Source organism: Eleutherodactylus coqui, chromosome 12, assembly GCF_035609145.1.
Source record: "Eleutherodactylus coqui strain aEleCoq1 chromosome 12, aEleCoq1.hap1, whole genome shotgun sequence".
Taxonomy (NCBI): Eukaryota; Metazoa; Chordata; class Amphibia; order Anura; family Eleutherodactylidae; genus Eleutherodactylus; species Eleutherodactylus coqui.
In genome coordinates, this window is record NC_089848.1 from 112,237,795 (window position 1) to 112,259,969 (window position 22,175).

The following is a 22,175-nucleotide window of genomic DNA, read 5'->3' on the forward strand; positions in this document are numbered from 1 at the left end:
TGGGCCGAGGAAAAACTCTTTTTCAAATCTTGCTCCCAATTTATTAAGTGCATTCTTTTTTGGTCGTTCATGCCACCAGAAATGCAGTCATAAATTGTTTTAGTCAACAGGCGCTGCTCATACCTTGTTTTTTGAAGCAATAATTCTAGTTGAGTAGGAATAGAGCATTTCTCCAGATGGGATCTGTTTAGGAAGGAGGCAACTTTTATGTATGAGAAAAGCTCTGAGTTGGGTAGGCCAAACCTTTCTTGAACTTTATTAAACGTGAGTATTTTACCTTTTTCAAAAAGGTCTGATATCCATGTAATTCCTTTTTTATTCCATTCTTTTATATTAATGTCTTGTATATAGTATATAAGGATTTCAAAGGGGAGTTTGGTTGTTCCTGTTCTAGGAGTGGTTCTATAGATATGTGCTAGATCCTTCCAGCACTGCACGGTCTTAATCATTATTGGAGAAAGATCCTGTACCACCGGGTGTATGCTGATATGAGGATTGAATACCTCTAGTATGGAGGCAAGGATGAGCAACCCTAGAGGTCTATTTTGGTTTATGTGTTTTTCTATGTGACCCCAAGGGGGGTATATAGGTTCTCTCAGCCATGCCCCAGCTTGACCTGCTATAGTAGCCTGATAGTATGACCAAAGATTTGGAACGCCAAGGCCGCCCTGGTCTCTGCGCAGATATAAAATCGAGGCTGCCACTCTAGGCCTCTTCCCTCCCCAAATGAATGATAGAAGTTGTTTCTGGAGACTTTTGATTGCGGTTTTCGGGATAGGATAGGCCAGCGTCCGGAAAAGGTACAATATCTTCGGGAGAAAAATCATTTTATATAATATTATTTTACCAACCCATGAAAACTCCTTCTTTGCTATATTAGTCAAATCTAGATTTAGTGAGTGAAATAGTGGGTTTAAGTTGGATGGAATAATATTTGTTTTGGATTGGCATAACTTGATCCCTAAATATGGTAGTTCCGCAGGCCATTTAAATGGAAATTCTTTTTGGATGTTTAGTTTTAGTTTTTTGTCAATGTTTATTCCCAAAATTAGTGACTTATCCGCATTTAGACTGTAGTAAGAGGCGGCGCTGAATCGTGTAATGCAATCCCGTACTTCCCTCAGTGAGTTTAAAGGGTCTTCCAAAGTTAGCACCACATCATCGGCAAATAACCCTATCTTGTGCTGTCTTATATTATTGGGTATACCTTTGATTTTTAAGTTGGTCCTGATTGCTTCAGCTAGTGGCTCAATTACCATTACAAACAATAAGGGGGAGAGGGGGCACCCCTGACGGGTGCCGTTCGTTATATAGAAAGGGGTGGACAGAGCGCCGTCCACCAAAATCCTTGCTGAGGGTCTCACGTAGAGAGCCCGAACCGCCTGCAGGAACTTTTCTCCCACATCGAATTTCTGGAGAACCGCGAAAGCGAATTCCCAGTGGACCCTATCGAACGCCTTCTCTGCGTCCAGGGAAAGGAGGAGAGAAGGCGTCCGACTCGAGTCCATAATCCCCAACAGGTTCTGGATTCTACGCGCACCGTCAGCTGCATTTCTGCCTTTTGTAAACCCGTTCTGGTCGCTGTGAATTACTTCTGGTAAAACCTCCAATAGCCGCAAGGCTAGGATTTTAGAGTAAAGCTTGGTATCAGTGTTCAAAAGCGAGATGGGTCTAAAGTTCGCTGGGACTATAGGTTCTTTACCTGGTTTTGGTAAAGTTATGATAATTGCTTGTGCCATTTCCTCAGGCATCTCGCTTTTACTCATAAAGTCGTTAAATATAGAGGTCAATCGAGGTGATAGAACAGAAGCAAAGGATTTATAGTATTCATTCGATAGGCCGTCTGGGCCAGGGGATTTGTAATTCTTGGAAAGTGTAATTACCTTGTTGACCTCTTCTAACGAAATAGGTTTGTTTAAATCTGTGTTTAGTGGGCCTAGCGAGGGTAGGGATATGCTATCCAGGAACTGTCTTATGATCTCGGGGGTGGGTTGGGGGGTTTCTTTGCAGTTGCTCAGATTGTATAGATTTGTGTAAAGTTTTTGGAATTGTTCCGCGATTTGTTGCGGGTGAGATATGCGCAGATTGGGATTCGATGGACACTTTAAATACGGAATTTTAGCTTTTACTTGCCTTTTCTTAACTAGACTTGCCATCAGTCTCGAAGGCTTATCTATGTTAGAGTAATAGTTAGCTTTTGAGAATACCTGGCCTTTGTTGTAGTTTTCTAGAAGTTCATTTCTTAGTTCCTTTCGCAAAGCAATTAGTTCTGAATGTTTGTTATGGGGTGGGAGTTTTTGCTCTTTTTCTTCTTGTCTCTTAATTTTTTCTAATAGGGAGGTAATTCTGGCTTGCTTGTTCTTTCTCTCTATATTTTTTAATTTGATCAAGGTACCCCTGATCACCGCCTTATGTGCGTTCCAAATTGTAAATTTGCCTGTTTCGGGATTTTCATTTAACTTGAAATATTCTAATAAATCTTTCTTAATTAGTTCCTGGGTGCGTGGTGTTTTAAATAAGTTTATGTCGTTCCTCCAAATTCTGGTAGGGTTGAAGGGGGGGCCCACTTTAAGAGTGATACTAACTGGGGAGTGGTCAGACCATGTAGTTATACCTATAGACGATCCTGTTACTGATGGAAGGGTCCATCTGTCAACTAAGAATAAATCAATGCGGGAGAATGTTTTGAATCTGGAAGAAAAGAAAGTGTATTCTCTAGAAGAGGTGTTAAGGCATCGAAAGGCATCATACATACCCTCCCTAAGGAGCCATGGTTGTAAGGTGGGTGCTGTCCTATGGCAAGCTGTTGAGTCAGTTTCTTTGTTTGGTATAATGTTGAAATCACCGCATATAATTAATTTTCCTTTCTGTACTTTCCTCAGTTTTTTCATTGTTTTATTTAGAAACGAAATTTGGGAGCTATTAGGGGCATAAATGTTGGCTATAGTAAGGGGGGTCTCGTTAAGTAAGCCCTGGAGGATGATGTACCTGCCCTTTACATCAATTAATTGATTTTCTACTGAAAAGTGAAAGCCTTCTCTGAAGGCTATAACCACTCCCGCATGTTTTTTGTTTTGGGCCGTGGCTGAGAAGATCTGAGGGAAGAGTTTATTTGTGAATTTGGACGATGCAAGTTCCGTAAAGTGTGATTCCTGCACACATAAAATATCTACTTTATTTATTCTTGCATCCCTCCAAATCATTGCCCTTTTAAAGGGAGTGTTGAGCCCTTTTGCATTTTGTGAGATTATCTTAATGGACATGGAAATATGTAAATGAAGCGTATGATAAGGAATTTTCCTGGCAATATAAACAACCAACATGACATAAAATGCGTAATGTAGAAAAAAACAATTACGTGTCTCTTCCCTTGCTCCATTTTCGTTAGTTGGGAACAACAGAATAGGAAGAAGACACGCAACATCAAACAAAAGAGTGACTGAAAGTTTTCAGGGTTAACCTGTTAAAAGGTGAGGGAGGGGTAAGAGTTCGCCTTGTAGAACAAACCCTCGGTTACTCACGTAATTTGTGAGCTCAGTCCCTTGAACCATGCCTTTAACATCAAGCATTTGCTTCTCCTATCAATGGAGTTGACGGCAGCGCTCTTCTGTTGGTTTCTTTTTTGGAGGTAGGGTATTTGGACAGATGTGCTTCATCTAATAGCGGAATGTTCCACTGCTGTAAAATCTTTTTTCCTGCTTCCAGGGAAGAAATGACATGTAAAGAGTTATTTCTGTAGATTAAGATCTTTGTTGGGAAGCCCCACTTGTAAGGAATGTTCGCGGTCCGTAGGGAGGTAGTTATTTGCGAAAGAGCCCTTCTGGCTTTTATCGTGGGCTGCGACAAATCTGCAAATAAACTTATATTGGCATAAGCAGTTGGTAAAGAGTGGCTTTGTCTGACTGCAAGCATCAGATTTTCTTTTATATGATAAAAATGCAGTCTTGCTATCATATCTCTCGGCACGGAATCCGGCAAAAAGCTTGGTTTAACTAGTCTGTGTATTCTGTCAATTATACAGTCCTGGTCATTTGCATTGGGTAGAATTGACTTAATTAGATTGACAAGAAACTGCTTTAACTCTGCTTGGGGAACACTTTCAGGGATACCCCGTATCTTTAAATTATTCCTCCTACTCCTGTCTTCTAAGTCAGCCAGCTTGTTCTTGATAGCTTCTACTTCATCTTCTACTGTGTAATGGGCGTCAATCAAACTATTATGTGATGTAGTGATTTCACCCATTTTCGTTTCTAGGTGCTCTGTGCGCCCTTCTAATTCTTGTAGAGATTTGTTGGCTGAAGTTGATAGGGCTTGAATGTCTCTTTGCAGGGAGCTGTGAAGAGCTAGAATCATGTTTTTAATAAAAACCTCTGATGCTGGTGCATCAGAGGAAGGAACATTCAAGAGAAGCTCCTCTCCAAACTGTAACTTTTGCTGACATGAGTTTGGAGATGGAGAAAGACAGGGTCTCTGCTTTTCTGGGCTTGTGGAGGGGGAGGATTGTAGAGAGGCAGATGGGGACCGAGAGCCTCTCAGCGCCATCTTGGATGGGCCTGCTACCTCGCTATGCAGTGATTCAGATTCATCACTCACCCCTTCTTGAAGGAGATCCCTCGGAGGTCTCCTCCGCGTCTTCTCCTTGTTGGCAGCTGATTGAAACGCTCCCTCTGAGAGATGTGCAGGAGAACGCTGTACTTCCTCGCAGGCTCCGGAGCGAGTGAGCGGCGCGGCGCCATCTTGTGTGTTCCGCTGCGGCCTCCCCGAGCTCCGAGAGGAGAAGAAGTCCGACACCTTGGTAAGTGGAGTTTTAGTGTTTCTCCTTTTCGGCATCTCTTCTACCGGGCGTGGGGTGGCTTCACTGCACGGTCCAACGGGTCTGAAGTCGCTAATAGTCGCTTTTTAGGGTTTGTTAAAGCGGAGCAAGCCTTCACACGACTTCTCTCCGCTGCATCAGGCCACGCCCCCATGAGGCTTTTTTTGAAATGTGGACAAAATGTATGTTTGTGTCCCATATGAATATAGTCTATTTCGTCTTTAAGCCCCCCTACTCTGCATGCCTGGTCTTCTGTCCTTCTGGATGTGACCAACATGTCATCATCATGCCTCCTGCATAGATGCATAGACCATGACTTACTAAACCTCCAGAGAGCAACTACACTGCAAAGCGACAGGTCCTCGTGGCATTCCAGGTGTGATGGGAGGAAGATACTTCGTTAAACACCTAAACTTTTTCCCTATAAAACAGGATATAAATAACATATATAATGACTATATCATGTATGTGGGTCGGGTGGAATATCATTACACTGCAAGGAGCGCACCTAGAAGGTGAGTAAGGAGATTTATAAGGTCATGCATGCTGCTCTGGGAAATATATGTAAATAAGGAAGATGGAAAAATACCTCTGCAGCGCCACCTATTGGATGGCAGTATTCCTGCAAATCAATGTCCGAACCTTCAATCTCCTAAGTCGCAGCGATATCGCGATCACCAGTGTGCAGGAGCCTTCATAAGGAAACATGGGAGAGGAAAAAAAAAACGCAAAATGCTGAAAGATAGGACATGCTGCAATTTTTTTCCCCTTGCAATATCGCATGAGTGAAAACATCGCAAATGTGAAGGAAACCGTTAAAAATTATTGGTTTCATAATTGTGCGTTTTCACGCACTCTTGCATTGCTCAAAAAAACGCGCAATTTTCTCGCACTTGCAAGGTATGCTTCCACGTACAGAGTTGCCTCAGTTGTAATAGCGTCCCCTATATTGGCCCTAGTAGTAATAGTGACCCCCACAGCGGCCTCCGTAGTAATAGTGTCCCCTACAGGGGCCCTCCGTAGTAATAGTGTCCCCTACAGGGGCCCTCCGTAGTAATAGTGTCCCCTACAGGGGCCCTCCGTAGTAATAGTGTCCCCTACAGGGGCCCTCCGTAGTAATATTGTCCCCTACAGGGGCCCTCCGTAGTAATAGTGTCCCCTACAGGGGCCCTCCGTAGTAATAGTGTCCCCTACAGGGGTTCTCAGTAGTAATAGTGACCCCCACAGGGGCTCTCAGTAGTGATAGTGACCCCCACAGGGGCTCTCAGTGATAGTGACCCCCACAGGGGCTCTCAGTGATAGTGACCCCCACAGTGGCCCTCAGTAGTGATAGTGACCCCCACAGTGGCCCTCAGTAGTAATAGTGTCCCCCAAAGTGGCCCTCAGTAGTAATAGTGTCCCCCACAGTGGCCTCAGTAGTATTAGTGTGCCCCACAGTGGCCCCAGTAGTAATAGTGTCGCCTGTATCAGCCCCAGTAGTAATAGTGTCCTCCACAGTGGCCCCAGTAGTAAGTGTCCTCCACAGTGGCCCCAGTAGTAAGTGTCCCCCACAGTGGCCTCAGTAGTAATAGTGTCGCCTGTATCAGCCCCAGTATTAATAGTGACCCCGCACAGTGGCCTCAGTAGTAATAGTGTCCCTCACAGTGGCCTCAGTAGTAATAGTGTCACCTGTATCAGCCCCAGTAGTAATAGTGTCCCCCACAGTGGCCCCAGTAGTAATAGTGTCCCCCACAGAGGCCCCAGTAGTAATAGTGTCCCCCACAAAGGCCCCAGTAGTAATAGTGTCCCGCACAGTGGCCCCAGTAGTAATAGTGTCCCGCACAGTGGCCCCAGTAGTAAGTGTCCTGCACAGTGGCCCTAGTAGTAATAGTGACCCCCACAGTGGTCCCAGTAGTAATGGTGACCCCCACACCATGGCCCCAGTATTAAAAGTGTCCCCCCCCCAGTGGCCTCAGTAGTAATAGTGTCGCCTGTATCAGCCCCAGTAGTAACAGTGACCTCCACTGTGGCCTCAGTAGTAAGTGTCCCCCATAGTGGCCTCAGTAGTAATAATATCACCTGTATCAGCCCCAGTAGTAATAGTGTCCCCCACAGTGTCCTCAGTAGTAATAGTACTGGCTGTATCAGCCACAGTAGTAATAGGGACCCCCACAGTGGCCTCAGTAGTAATACTGCTCCCCACAGTAGCCTCAGTAGTAATAGTGTTGCTTGTATCAGCCCCAGTAGTAATAGTGTCCCCCCACAGTGGCCTCAGTAGCAATAGTGACTTAACAGTGGAATCAGTAGTAATAGTGTCCCCCACAGTGAAACCAATAGCAATACTATTACTACTGTGGCTGATATAGGGGACACTATTACTAATAGGGTCCCCTATATGGGCTCCAATAGTAACAGTGATCCCCACAGTAGCCCCAGCCATAATATAACCCCCACTGAAACCCATATACTTGCCTTCTCTTGGTCTTCAGAGCACTGCTGCTCCTTTGTTTAGCGGTGCTGCAGGACCCACACACTGACGGAAGTATGTGTGCTTGGACCCCTCCTCCTTTCTCTTCTCCTTCTGCAGAACCAAGGATGAGAGGTCAGGGGAGTAAAATCCTGGGTGCACACCAGCCGGTGAACCTAAATCGGGATGTCTGGTCCACCTTATCTAATAAGTTAGTTCATATGAAGTATTGGTTTGTATTTTGGCCAGAATATGTAAGCTCACAAGCCCATGTCAAGGGTTCTTGTTGTCTTGAGAGTCCCTCCTCAAACAACTTTACTAAAACCCCAAAAAGGGAAGCCTGCCTACAAGCAGGGCGATCATCCCAACAGGGATGACCCCACGCTGGAACTGAGAGGCCTCACTCACACAAGACAAGGTAAATAACACACACTGAACACGTCACTGTACACCAACAAACAGAAGGGAAACCCACCCAGAACTTCATGCATGTAGCTTACACCATACCAGAACATGTATGACTCCAAGCACTAGAGTTCTGAGAGGGAATGAGATAATGGATAAATGACCGGCACCCTCTAATAAGAGCAGCTGGTATTTATGTGCAGAAGATCGGTGGTGATATATACACCCAGCTAGCCCAATCATCCCAGACCTGTGCAAGTGCCCTCCTGGAACCAATAGTTCTACATGTCCCAGGAGCACAGCCTGACATTCACATCGAAAACTGGTCACATTGAGGTATCATAGAAGAGTTGAGGGGGTGAAGGAGAGGGGGAGAAAGCGAAGAAGAGTTAGGCCCCCTTACCATGGGCGTTGCGTTTTAACGCAGCGGATTTCCGTGGCGGAAGAACACTAAAGTCACCGCAATCTTGATAGGTTTAATCGTGGAAAATCGCAGCATGCCACGACTTTTATACGCAAGAGGGAAAATCACGGCGGATTTCAGCTCGTGTACATCGGGCTGTGCTTTCCATAGTTATTCTATGGAAAGCATTACCTGCGTGCGGATTATCGCTGCGGATAATGCAATGACTATCACCCGTGGACAGGAGGTCTTATAAATTTTTTTCCCTGTTTGTGTGTCAGAATATTTTTTATTTTTTTTTGGTGGGGAGATTATGATTTGCCTAAATATAGTTATAATTGATTGGATTGTGTGGGCGGGGTAATGCTATGTTCTATGTACATTATACTTCTGCATGTTTATATGTGTTGAAATTAAGGGGTATTCAAAAATATAACCTTAATAAAAATGGTTTGTTTAACCCCTTAACACCACAGGATGTACGTTTACGTTCTGGCTGGGGGTTACTTAACGCAACAGGACGTAAACTTACATCGTGTGGATCCTGAAGTGGGAGCTGGCTGTGACCTCTCACTGCAACAGCGGGGATCAATAAGAATATAGATCCCCGCTCTGAACCCCTTACATGCGATGATCAATGTATATCGTGGCATGTAAAGAGTTTACATAGGAATTGCGCTCCCTCTGCGACATTATCGGCCTTCTGCGATGTAATCGTAGAGGGCTAATAGGTTGCTATGGCAACCAGATGACATACACTGGTGTCCGGGCCTGCCACGGCCTGTGATCACTAATGTGAACAATATTGCATTGCAGTACAGAAGTAGTGCAATGTTGAAACCAATAAATTTATCAAAGCAATCAGAGCGTTTATGGTTCAAGCCCTCAACAGGGTCATAACAAAAATATAAAAATAGTGAAAAAAAAAAGAAAAAATTGTTATCGTAATCGTACGGCCCCACAGAAAAAAATGTATCATGTCATTTATGCTGCATAATAAAGGCTAACTTCACACTGGCAAGAGCGATATAAGGCCATGAATCCCGCACCCATATTGCGCTCCCTACCATGTAAATTTCCTGTGGATGCAAGGCATTTTCATCTCAAAACAGCTTCACATCACTTCTGTGTAATTGTTAGTCGTGGCGGAAGATCGCGGAGTTTCTCCCATTGTTTTCAACACCTAGCATGTAGGGCAATGCTGCCTCCGATCCCATTGCGAACAATGGGCGATGCGATGCGTGAACACGCACAAGATAGAACACGGTGCGTTTTGTTTACGGAAAGCAGTACCATGCAGGAAAACATCGCTCATGTATATGACCCCATTCAAAAGAATAGGGATCATATTCGTGCGGGATTTTATTCTCTGTGTGAAGCCGGCCTAAGAGGGGCTTCACACTGACGAGATACGAGGGGGTGCTGATAAGTCTTTGGCTTTACCCAGAAAGAAACAAAATAGGAAGATGAAACTTTACATTTCTTCCACATACTCTCCAGTGATGCCAACACACTTCTTACATCCGTATTCCAAGTTCTGTAAGCCTTGCAAAAAGAAGGATTTCGGTTGTGGCTCAAACCAGTCATCCGTAGCAGTCATGGCATCAGAAATGGTGTGAAATTTCGTCCCCTTGAGGTGTTTCTTGAGGTTTGGAAACAGATGATAGTCGGAGGGAGCTAGATCTGGTGCATAAGGTGGGTGGTCAACCAGCTGGAAGCTTGGCTCCACCAGTTTTGCCGTGGTCGCTTGTGCAGTGTGAGCGGAGGCGTTGTCTTGCAAGAACAATATTCTTTTGAACAGCTTGCCGCGCCTTTTGGCCTTCAGAGCTGCCTTCAATTGGTCCAAAAGTTCAATGTAATGCCTTGCATTGATGGTGGAACCATTTTGAAGGTAGTCCGCTAGCAGCATGCCATCCTTATCCCAGAACACAGACGCCATCACCTTAGTGGCTGATTTTTGCACCCTGAACTTCTTTGGGCGAGGAGAACCACCGTGCCTCCACTCTTTTGACTGCTCCTTGGTTTCAGGGTCACACAAATAAATCCAGGTCTCATCCATAGTGATCAGTCGATCCAGGAAGTTCTTATCAGTCCTGAAACGCTGACAAATAGACCGGGAAGTTTTCACTCGCATGCTTTTCTGATCTGTTGTCAAACATTTGGGGACCCACTTTGCAGTTAGCTTCTTCATGTTCAGATGTTCATGGATAATGACACAAATACGTTCACGAGAAATCCCCATGATGTCTGCTATTCCTTTAGATGAAATTCACTGATTCTCCAGTATGAGGTTGTGCACAGCATCGACGATCTCCGCAGCAACAACCTCTCTCGGTCGTCCAGGACGTTCCTCATCATTGGTGCTGAAGTGGCCCATTTTAAATTTGCAACCCAGTTCTTAACTGTAGAATATGAAGGGCATTGATCCCCCAACGTCTGCGACATATCACCATGAATATCCTTCGCGTACTTTCCTTGCAGAAACAAGAATTTTATCACTCCTCTGCTCTCATTTGCTGTGAATATCGCCTTAGACTCCGCCATTTTGTTTTCCCTAGATCACTGTTGCCATAAGCTACCAACACAACATTTTGAAAACCTATATTAGACACATAAGGCTTTCATGTGATGTAACATTCGTTACCATAGAAAGAAAAAAACAACACAAAGCCAAAGACTTATCAGCATCCCCTCGTAATTACGCGATTTTCTCAAAAAGTGAGTGAAAACGCATGATTATGAAACCAATGATTTTCAACGGTTTCATTCTCATTTGCGATGTCTTCACTCCTTTGATTCTGCATGAAAAAAACAATGCAGCATCTGCTTTCTTTTTGCGATATCGCCCATTGTCTTCAATGGGGCTGGTGGCAGCGACCGCCCCATAGAAAGCAATGGGAGAACATCCCGATCCTCTGTCACGGCTTTGCTAGCCCCACCGGGGGATTCCTTCAGCTCTGCAGGGATGCGAGTCTGTCTCCATATGGAAACGCCTCACATCCACAAGGCTCTGTCCTAGGCCCAGTGTTGTTCAAAATTTTTATAAATGATCTGGAGGAGGGAATTGAGGGGAAACTGATCAAATGTGCTGATGACACAAAGCTAGGAGGGATAGCTAACACTAGGGAAGAGAGAGAGAGGATTCAACAAGATCTAGAAAAGCTTGCACAGTGTGCAGCGACTAACAGAATGGTATGTAACAAGGAGAAATGCAAAGTCCTGCATCTGGGCAAGAAAAATGAAGAAAGCACATACAGAATGGGAGGAATTGGGCTAAGCAGCAGCACATGTGAAAAAGACTTGGGTATATTAATAGATCACAGACTGAACATGAGTCAACAATGTGATGCAGCAGCCAAAAAGGCAAACACCATTCTGGGATGTATTAAGAGAAGCATAGAGTCTAGATCACGTGAGGTAAATATTCCCCTCTACTCTTCCTTAGTCAGACCTCATCTGGAATACTGTGCCTAGTTCTGGGCACCCCACTTTATAAAAGACATAGACAAACTGGAGCAAGTTCAGAGAAGAGCTACCAAGATGGTGAGCGCTCTGCAAATCATGTCCTATGAGGAACGGTTAAAGGATCTGGGAATGTTTAGCTTGCAAAAAAGAAGGCGCTGAGGAGACTTAATAGCGGTCTCCAAATATCTGAAGGGCTGTCACAGTGCAGAGGGATCAGCCCTATTTTCATTTGCACAAGGAAAGACTAGAAGCAATGGGATGAAACTGAAAGGGAGGATACAGATTAGATATTAAAAAAAACTTTCTGACAGTGAGGGGGATTAATGAGTGGAACAGGTTACCATGGGAGGTGGTGAGTTCTCCTACAATGGAAGTCTTCATACAAAGGCTGGGTAGACATCTGTCTGGGATGATTTAGTGAATCCTGCATTGAGCAGGGGGTTGGACCTGGTGACCCTGGAGGTACCTTCCAATTCTACCATTCTATGATTCTATGATATCCAGGGGTTTCACATGGGGGTGCTATTGGTCTGTGAATCACGGCCTGAGGGCTCCCACACACTTGTTTTTTTTAATGCGAATATCAATGGGAGTTTCTAATGTTAAAAAGCAATGCAAGTTTGTGCTTTGTGATTTTTTTTGTGTGCAATGCGACCCTAAGGGCACCTTTTGCATAATGCGACCCTAAGGGCACCTTCACACTGGCGATAAAATCGTGTGATTTTTGCACGATGCGAGTGTGAGTGAAAACGCAAAATTATGAAACCAATGTTTTTTAATGGTTTCCTTCACATTTGCGATGTTTTCAGTCATGCAATGTGAGGGGGGAAAAAAATCGCAGCATGTCCTATCTTTCTGCATTTTGCTATCTCTCACGTTTGCCATATTTTTTGTGCGATGCATTTTTAACATTAGAAAGTCCAATTTAATGTTGCATTAACAAATTGCGGCAAAATTGCATGAAAAAAATGTGCAAGAAAATCTCAAGTAGCAGTGATGTTTTTGCGAGTAAAAGCAGCGCTGACGCTAAAAGAATCGCGAGAAAAAAGTATTGACCTTTCTCTCGGAGATATTGCGATTGCGAGCCCCGCACAAAAATAGAGCATGCCATGATTTGTTTCCTGCGTGAGATTTCACGTGGACAAATCGCGGCCGTCTGCCTAGGGTTGCGTTTGCTAACACAATCCTATGGCCGCTCCCACGGGCGGAAATTCCGCGGGAAATCCCATGTTCACGGAGAAATAAATAAAACTGTTATGGTTATAGAAAATGGAGATGGAAATCCCCCAAAATCATTGCGTCCTTAAGGGGTTAAAAACAAAGAAAATAACAGGTTGTTTCAGCTCTCACATTCGCACAGAACACGCGTGTTTATGTCACCCGTGTAAATACTGCCTCATCGTTAGCCATTTCTAGAGGGCTGTGTAACAGATGTGGAGTCTGAAGGTGTCCATGGAGGCGGCCCCCCTTCAGTCACTGTGCCTGCTGTGAGGGGAGGGACCTTCTAAGATGGCTGCCTCCTCTCCGCCTCCCTTCAGCCCCAGGAAGCAGCCAGCAGTCCATCCGTGCAGCTCTGTGTGGAGTACTGACTCCATTACACTGACATGTGAGGAAGCTGCGTACAGATAACGAGGGCCTGGAGGAGAGCTGTGTGTCCCAATAAAATATGTCCCTCACCCTCCTCGCTTCATGTCCCCCTTCACCAAAACACACTGGGACAGAACGGGTTAATGATTTACTGTATTCTTAGCAGGTCAACAGGACGGAGAGAGGGATCTGCCTGCGGACTGCGATGGACGCCGCGGCGCATTACTTGGGGTTTGACTTCAGCACTCAGCAGGTAATATCCCAAAGGCCAAGCGGACAGAGCGATGGCGTCCGAACGTGAACGCAGAGTCGTCGCAGTCTTACATCTAGCTCTGCTACATCAGTTCTTGCATCCTACGGCCACATGTAATGGGATTAGCGCAACGGAAAATCTGCAGAATTTCCGCGATGTGTGAATATACCCTCAGCGCTCCTTCACACTGATGAGATAATTGCGCGGTTTTCGAACGATGTGAGAATGAAAACGCAGAATGATGAAACCCATGCCTTTTAATGGCTTCATTCACATTTGCGATGTTTACTGCCTTGCAATGTTGCCCGATTTGAAAATGGCAGCATGTCCTATCGCTCTGCATTTAGCTTTTTTTTTTTTTTCTTAATCGCACATTTTCCTATGGAGCCTCCGTTTTATCGCATGACGATTCATGAATGTGCGGTGCGTTTTTTACATTAGAAACTCCTATTGACTATCATGTGAGAAAACTGCGGCAGCGATGTGAGATTATTCTCAGGAAAACGCATTGCTGACGCTCAAAAATCACCAGAACACGTGCAATTTTGCTACGATTTTTTTTGGCGATCGCCAGTGTGAAGGAGCCCTAAGGCTAAGTGGGATATTGGGTTGTGAAGCTTAGCCTCATATCGCGCTCGCCAACATGCGATGGCCCCGCGGGAAGTAGGATCGGTAAGCGTTTCCTTTCAATGGGAACCTCGCATCACATTCGCGTGCGCAGCGTACACCATTCAATGTTTGTCCTGGCCCCCATTAAAAACAATGGGCGAGGCGTTCTGAGGGAATGCGCAAAGATAGAACACGCTGTGATTTTTTTTTTTCTTCCCCGCACTGCGATTTAAAAGAATGGGGTTCATATTCGTACATCTCGCAACGAACTAATCTTGTGCGATTTTTCCCAGTCATGTGAATGCGGCCTAAGGCACACGTCCAATACAAGACCTGCGGCGCCGAATCTGGCCTGCCGGCCATGCAGCATCCCTACAAGTATTGCGCTCATCCAGCCTTCAGCAGTGATAGGAAAAGGAAAAAACAGAAATATTTCCATTTTTGTAAAAAATCCATTGAAATCAATGGGGAATTAAACCAAAATGCTTCATTCCGTCTGATTTCCGTTTTTCTGCTCCAACATCGGAAGAGCGGAATGGAAATGTCTATCGCTGGTGGGAACAAGCCACTTAACTGTGTTTTTAGTTGCGGGTTCAATTCTCCACCCCTGTGAAAGGTCCCTCAGGGCTCCTTCACACGGGCGTATTCGCACTTTTAGACGCAGAGCATATAACCCATTGATTTTAATGAGTTTGTTCACACCTTCTTTTTTTGCGCACGCTAAATGTGTTCTTTTCCCTGCGACTTTGCGCTGCATTCCGCGCATCCCCTTACATATTGCATGCACATTTGCACCCCCTCCCATAGAATTCTGACGCCCATTCATGCGCAAGTGCGCACAAAATAAAATAGGTCCTATTTTTCTGTGCGTGCAAAAACAGGTAAATGAAAACGAACCCAATGGGTTCTATTCTCTGCGTGTTTTGCGTGCAAATTTTGCTTAAGCAAATACGTGCACAAATATGTCCGTCTCAAGGAGCCCTTACTGCGGCAGATCTACGGCGAATAATTCAAATTTGCCAAATAAAATTCCACCCTAGGAGGCTTCAGACGGGCGGATTTGCGTGCATAAAATTTGCGCACACACAATACGTAGAAAATCGAACCCATTGATTTCACTAGGTTCGCTCCCGTCTGCCTTTTTTGCGCACGCATGCCGTGTGCACGAAAAAAGGCACAGCATGCTCTACTTTTGTCTGCATCTGCGCATCAAAGGTCCCCATAGAAACCTATCCGGAGTGCGCAATATGCAAGGAGATGCACAACACACTACACAAGTCCGCAGGAAAAACATCTTGAACTCCTTAGGCTAAATAGCCATTTAAATTGAGGCGTGTTCTACTGCTGCGCACAAGTGAACATGCCCTGCTGGTGTAAAAGGTGCCTATGCGAGCGCCAAAAAAACTCTTTCACAGCACAAATACGTTGCACTGAGTCGCATGCAGTTGCACTTACGCCTGTGTGAAGGAGCCTTAGGGTGCTTTCACACGTTCCAGAATATTCCACAAGACGCTGCTACATACTCTGCTGTCAATATCTGCACCGTAATCTTCATGCGGATTTTGATGTGAAGTTGCCGGCAGAAATAAACCATTTTCACATTTGTGCCAAAACCTCTTTTTTTTTACATTTTTTCCCACATGTTAGAACAATCTGCAGAGACTTTTTGAATATTCCAGTAAGGGCTTTTACCCACTAGCGTTTTTTTAACGCTGCGATATTGCGAGGTTTTTTTCAATGCGACTTTTTAATGTTAAAATCACATCGCACAAAAATCGCAAAAGCGCAAACATTATTTGTGCAATGCGATTTTACATTAGAAAGTCCCATTGAAAACAATGCAGCGATATCGTAGGGTTAAAAGAATGCTGGTGGGTAAAAACCCTAAGTATGAAAGCACCCTGAGGCTATGTTCACAAAGGGTGGATTTGCCACAAATTTTCCATGCGCATTTTCCACATGGAAAATCGACATAATTTACAGTTGTAGCAATATCGTGGGGGTGGAGCTAAGTTTCAGAATGTAGCTCCGCCCCTGACCCACCCCCTCCCATTGCAAATAGTGGCGAGGGGCGGAGAGGGGGCGGGAGCTCAGAGTACTGCTCCCGACTTTCCAGCCTACTCCCCCAGCAGAGAGGGACACAGTGTATCCTCCGGACGTGGAAACCCAACCGATATACAGTCGTCTGAAGCCGCCCTAAGGCTGTTTTTACACAGGGCCGAGAAAATCGCACGAGATTTTTGTGTTGCGAGATGCACAAATATGAACCCCATTTGTGGGGGGGTCATATACATGAGTTTTTTTTTGTTGTTTTTTTTTCCTTCTCACAACGCTCATCCCTAGAAAATAAAAGAAATGCCTTCTAAGGCCTCATACACACTTGCTTATTAATTCTCATCACATACATTGGGCCCGATCCTATTTGGGGGCTCATAATTGAAATTCACCTACTAACATGATTTGAACCGACAACTCCAGCATGCAAGGAAATGGTGCTAACCACTGAGCCACACCATTCACTCATAGTGGAACCACATGTGCAATTCAAGGGGTTGTATCAAGTTATAAAGTTATCTCCTACCCACAAGAAAGGGAGTAACTTTGGGATCAGTGGAGGTCCTACTGCTGGGACTCCCACCAACCCCGAAGGCCCTTGACTAAATGGAGCAAAGCGACAATCACATTGTCAGATTGCCAAAGCGCTTGAACTCGGTGAGCTCTGGCACTGTTATTTAAGTGATGGAGTACGACATGCCTGCAGAACCTCTGCTCTGTTCGAGGATTTTTGAGACCCCCATTCTCAGGATTGATGTCGGCCCCCCACTGATCATAAAGTTATCCTAACTAGGCAAAATCCCTTTAAGAGAATATGACCATTAATCCAGCATTTTTGTTTCTATTCTTCAGTTAAAGGTTATTGCTGTCAATGAACAACTGCTGGTTGTGTACGAGGACAATGTGCACTTTGATAAGGATCTTCCTGAATTCGGGTGAGTGAAGATTCTCAGTTGAACGAGTTTAGGAAAACAAAACAAAAGAGATTTATTTTTGGATAAGAAGCTCACAGATAAGTTTGGGTAAATCGCATGGTATTACACAACTAAGGAAGTGACCACACTGGGATATAAATGCAATGTCAACCCCTATCCTGTCACCAATGTGTCCGCAGGAAGGCTCTTCAGTAGCCAAGGACATATGAGATATGCTCTTGATATCTGGCGAGATTGCAGCTAGAGCTTCCATTTTGGTCTGGTTTTACAGCTGAGACTCCTGCTGACAGACTGCAGGGAGATTGCAAGGATTAATCAACATATTAATAGGACTTCCTATGCCCTCCATAAATATATAAAAATGTGGATTGAACATATTTATGAAGCCCCTTTTGCACTTTTTCTAACATTTGCTGCTCCTGCGCCAATCCGCTCTGTTAACTTTTCCTGTAGCCTTGATCCATACTAATATTATAAATGCGAAAACAACTCTGTCTCTCTGCTTGTTACCTTTTTACAGCTAAACTGCTGAAGTGATTCTGATGAAATTTGGCAGGGAGATAGCTTGCATCTTGAGGAAGGACATAGGCTTCGTTTTATCCTGAAAATGTATCTAGAGTTCTCTAGTGAGCGCGACAAGACAGATTTATTTGGTGATGCGGAGGGGAAGGAGATGCACATCATAAGCTAGGCCTACCCAAATGGGCAGACACGTGAGGGCAGATGTTGTTGCCGTACGTATGCGATTATTAAGTTAGCAGGGATACCCAGCAATGCCCCGGGATTAATACTTGAACCAAAGACACATTAACATGAGTTGAGTTTTTAAAGAAAATCTGTGTTGCCCATAGCAACCAATCACAGCGCAGCTTTTATTTTACCTCAGCTGTGTAAAAAATGGTTTCCTTTTGATAATCATATTTCCTATCCATTTTTTAGTCTTCTTTTAATATTAGAGATGAGCAAGCATACTCGCTAAGGCAAACTACTCGAGCGAGTAGTGCCTTATTCGAGTACCTGCCCGCTCGTCTCTAAAGATTCGGTTGCCGGCGAGGTTGACAGGTGAGTTGCGGTGGTGAGCAGGGGGGGAGTAGGGGGAAGAGAGGAAGAGAGAGATCTCCCCTCCGTTCCTCCCCACTCTCCCCTGACGCTCCCCGCCCCCTGCCGGCACCCGAATCTTTAGAGACGAGCGGGCAGGTACTCGAATAAGGCACTACTCGCTCACATAGTTTGCCTTATTGAGTATGCTCGCTCATCTCTAGTTAAGAAGCCATGCAATCATGAGTCAGATTTAGCGCGTCGCTCTAGCAGAGCTGCAAAAATGACTAGAACCCAAGAATCCGATGACCACGCTGAGGCAAGAAGGCATCAACAAGCTGAAAGACAAGCTGCTCTTAGAGCAGTAGAGACCCCGGAGCAGTCTCGGGCCCTGTCGGACTTTAGATCAGAGCTACAGAGACATAGGAGCAATCTCAGGTCCGCCGAACCCTAGATGCTGACCGTCAAGCGTCTCTCGGAGCTATACAGAAAAACACAGATTAGATAAAAAAATACAAATTCCACACGGACGAAGTGGTGGGTAACAGGCTAGTGTCACATAAATCTATGTGGCTGCTGCTGCCAGTCAATAGCCAAGTGCCCTAACTCAGGCATCCCACTGAAATCGAGTAAGTGGTGGTCCACACATGGGTCCGTTGCTGCCCTCACTTTAGGATGTGCTGGATCTACGTAGTTCCCAGCTGTCGTTGCCTTACCAACTCAGGCCGTTGCAATGTGTTTTGAGCTGTCAGCCTCCAGCTCCATCCACACTGACAGCGAGCTGGATGGCAGCTGATCACCAAGAATTGCACGCAGCAGACCTCTGTCGATCAACTATTGATGACCTATCCTGAGGAGAGGGAACAGAAAAACATAGCAAGCTACGTTTTTTTAATCCCACAAAAAAAAAAAAACACACACAAATGTAAGCCAAGCTAAACGTAGTCAGACATATGCATAGTTTGACTATGTTTAAACCATTATAACCTATGGATTTATGAAATCCTATGTTTTCATCCATTTTCACGGATGAACATATGCCAGTGTGTCCGGCCTCTTATTGCCATTTCTATGATGACCAGAGACTCGAAATGCACTTTACAGTAGTCTAGTTGCTTGCCGCTAAGACTGTGGCCAGCTGAAGACTTCTATTCCGTAGCCAGGTCAGTGCAGTTGGCTAGTTTATATCTGCAGTAAGAGTATAGTATCAAAGTGGATCTATACTTTAACCCCTTCCTACATATGGCCATACATGTACACCACAAGTAGGACTAATTTGCTGCATCGTGTCAAACATATACATGTGTGGCAGCGATTAAAAACGGACTATGAATACTGGTCACATACAGTTGGTGGTGAGTGTGATATAGGCTTCAGGAGGACGATGCAGACCGCAAAGTACCAAAATGATAAGCAATGTTTATTTCTGAACGCAGGAACATGGGTAAAGAAGAGTCAGAGTATAGAGAAGCTATCCAAGTTATACTGTACGATTACGCAACATTTCCTAATCTAACACTAGCCTGATGGCAATACTTGTTGTAGACGAATAAACTACCGGCACTACTTAACCGACACCCAAGAGGAGTTCTATGAGTATTTGGTTACTGCGTTATAGGTGAACACCAAGTTTAACTGAAGACCATATATATGTGGCGTCACGAACCATCTCTTATGTGCGGGGTCAACGTCTCGATAGTACATTCCACTTAGTCCTCTACCCATAAGCCACTCTACTTGTATACGGTAGCTGCGGCAGCGTTCTACTGTGTAACAACAGGCCTGTTACGTTCTACTGTACTCTTTGTCAGTGTGTGCACTTACGGCTGACGTTGAGTGTCACACTTACGGTCTGTAGCTTCATAGGATATAGTTGTGGTCCCGGTCCTTTCAATAACTGATCTGCGGTTGTTTCATCCAGTTAGACACAGGTTCCTGGGCTCAACATGTGCAGCCGTCATCCTTACTGCAGCTTGTGGCTGCTTGCCAAATAACCCCCTCCGAAGTCTCTTTATCAGTCCCTCCGCGCTGCATCCCATTGCGCTGGTTTTCCAGTGGTGATCTCTGCTCTGAACGATTGGACATTTGTCACACCGATCACCAGCACTTCTCCTGTACAGCAACTGCCTCTCTGCTTGTAACGAAGTTAAGGCTCATTTACACACAAAGACAATCTTTCAAACGATTAAAGGATTGACAGTTTTGGTGATCGTTTTGCATAAAGTACTAATGGGCATTAATGTCCATTAGCACTTTATCACCTTCATTTGCATGCAAATGAGCCACCAGTATCTGTTTGCAAACCCGAGCATGCGGTCTGGTCTTTGCACTTAGCTGCATTGTCTTGACATGGGCTGCTACGGGCTATCAGCTAATTACAATGTGATCAGTTGCTGCCGTGAAGAACACAGCGTGTGTTCCCTGCTACCTCTCTTTGGCTGAACAATAGATTTTATGCTCACTTAAAAATCATCGTTCAGCCCGAAAAGTAAAAGATGGAAGCGTTTACACGCAACGATTATCGTTCTAAAGCCATCGTTTAAATTTTGAGCAATTATCTTATCTCTTGCAGAGCCTCTGGTGACTTTTAGGACCTGTGTAGGGAGGCGGGATAACCCCTATCCTCTATGCATAGAAGCTGTTTATCAGGTGGTGACATCACGGGGTCGGGCTTATTCTTGGCACTCCATAGTATTTGTGTTAACCCCTTGTGGGCAGCCTCTTACACAGCCATACTGATTGCCAGGCTGGTGACAACCCAAGAACCCAAAAAGAGCCCCCAGGACTGTCCTTTGCTTTTAGAGTCGGGCCTCCACGGATCAGTCATTGCTGGGATCTCATGTTACGATGGCATGTCATGCTAATCATGTAAACCCTCTTATAATGGTTAAGGTTTCTGGCACTCTGTTACAGGCACTGGTGTACTGTATGTTGTAGAGTTGTACACCAGTTGTAGAGGTTTTTGTGAATCAGTAGGATATTGCTTTATATTACTTCTTTTTCTTCAGGCCTGGAATGAAATGTCAAGCATGGGAATCGCTGACTTCATTACAGCAGTTAAGATAATGCCAACAAAGTGTCTTATCTGTCATAGGAAAATAAAGGCTGCGAGCAGATAAGAGCACATAAAGAGGTGTTAGTGGAAAACAGTACAGGGACATTCACAAAATACAGGTTCAGATTACATCAGTGTGGAAGAGGCCTGTTGTGACCCGACCCCACAGAAGGGAACAAAGAAGTTTCCAGAACTTTTGCCCACTGATGTCTCGGTTTTCTGTTTCTCTTAGATACAATGGTGCTGGGACTGGTCGTCTGTTGTGCATTCAGACATGTTAGTTTGAGAACCAGTTTTGTATTTGGTTACTTTTGACTATGCAGCGTCTGTTTATCAGAACGATTCTTGACATCCCCTTTGACCCCTTTTGGAGATTAGTTGTTTCGGTTTACAGGATCCCCTTTTGGCTGGATGTTTTTCCTTGATCGCACCATTCATACCATTACAAGAGAAAACCCTGCATAGTTGGCAGTGACACCCCAGCTCCGGCTAGTCTAGCACCGATGACCAGGCCTCGCTGGAAGTCGCTCCCATTGCTGGATTTTCCCATCCAATGTGGATTCACACTGAAACTGATCCACGAAAAACTTGCTACGTGATTTTATGCCGCACTCCGGGATCACAGGGATAATTTCCATGAAGGGAAAACTCCAATCATGAGAGGGAGCGGGTCCCTAAGGCTGGAGACTCAAATTGGCCAGTCAGGACATGCCTTAGCAGAAATTCATGTAGAAGACACAATGCACCACCTATCACATCTGGTGCCCTCATGGTAGGCTATTTGACCCCTTCCTTATACTGCACACATGGCCCAAAGTAAGGATTTCTACTAAATGCTTACCATCCCAAGTCTTTGATTCTGAGTGTTAAGGCAGCACAAATGCAATCCTAAGCTCTTGCACATGACCTGAAGGTTGCAGGTTCAATCCCTGCATGGTTCAGGTAGCTGACTCAAGCTTGACCCAGCCTTCCATCCTTTCTGAGGTCGGTAAAATGAATACCCAGCTTGGTAATTAATCAATTACTAGAAAGTGCTGCGGAATAAGTTGGCGCTGTACAAATAACAAGATCTGCATGGAGTTTGTATGTTCTCCCCATGATTGTGTCTGGT

At 44.9% G+C, this 22,175-nt stretch overlaps 1 protein-coding gene across 5 annotated transcripts in view; it reads left to right on the forward strand.

Moving 5' to 3' along the window:
* The first annotated feature begins 13,064 nt into the window (after nt 1-13,064).
* XYLB (xylulokinase) overlaps nt 13,065-22,175 on the forward strand; it is a 138,901-nt gene continuing 129,790 nt past the window's right edge. The window contains exons 1-3 of one of the 5 annotated variants that reach the window (XM_066584847.1): nt 13,065-13,138; nt 13,283-13,372; nt 16,889-16,971. In XM_066584847.1, the coding sequence (XP_066440944.1) occupies nt 13,325-13,372; nt 16,889-16,971 (131 nt within the window). In that variant the 5' untranslated portion in view covers nt 13,065-13,138; nt 13,283-13,324. Of the gene's footprint in view, nt 13,373-16,888; nt 16,972-22,175 lie in introns of all 5 variants that reach the window. The other 4 variants (XM_066584846.1, XM_066584848.1, XM_066584845.1 and 1 more) reach the window with 4 other exon arrangements.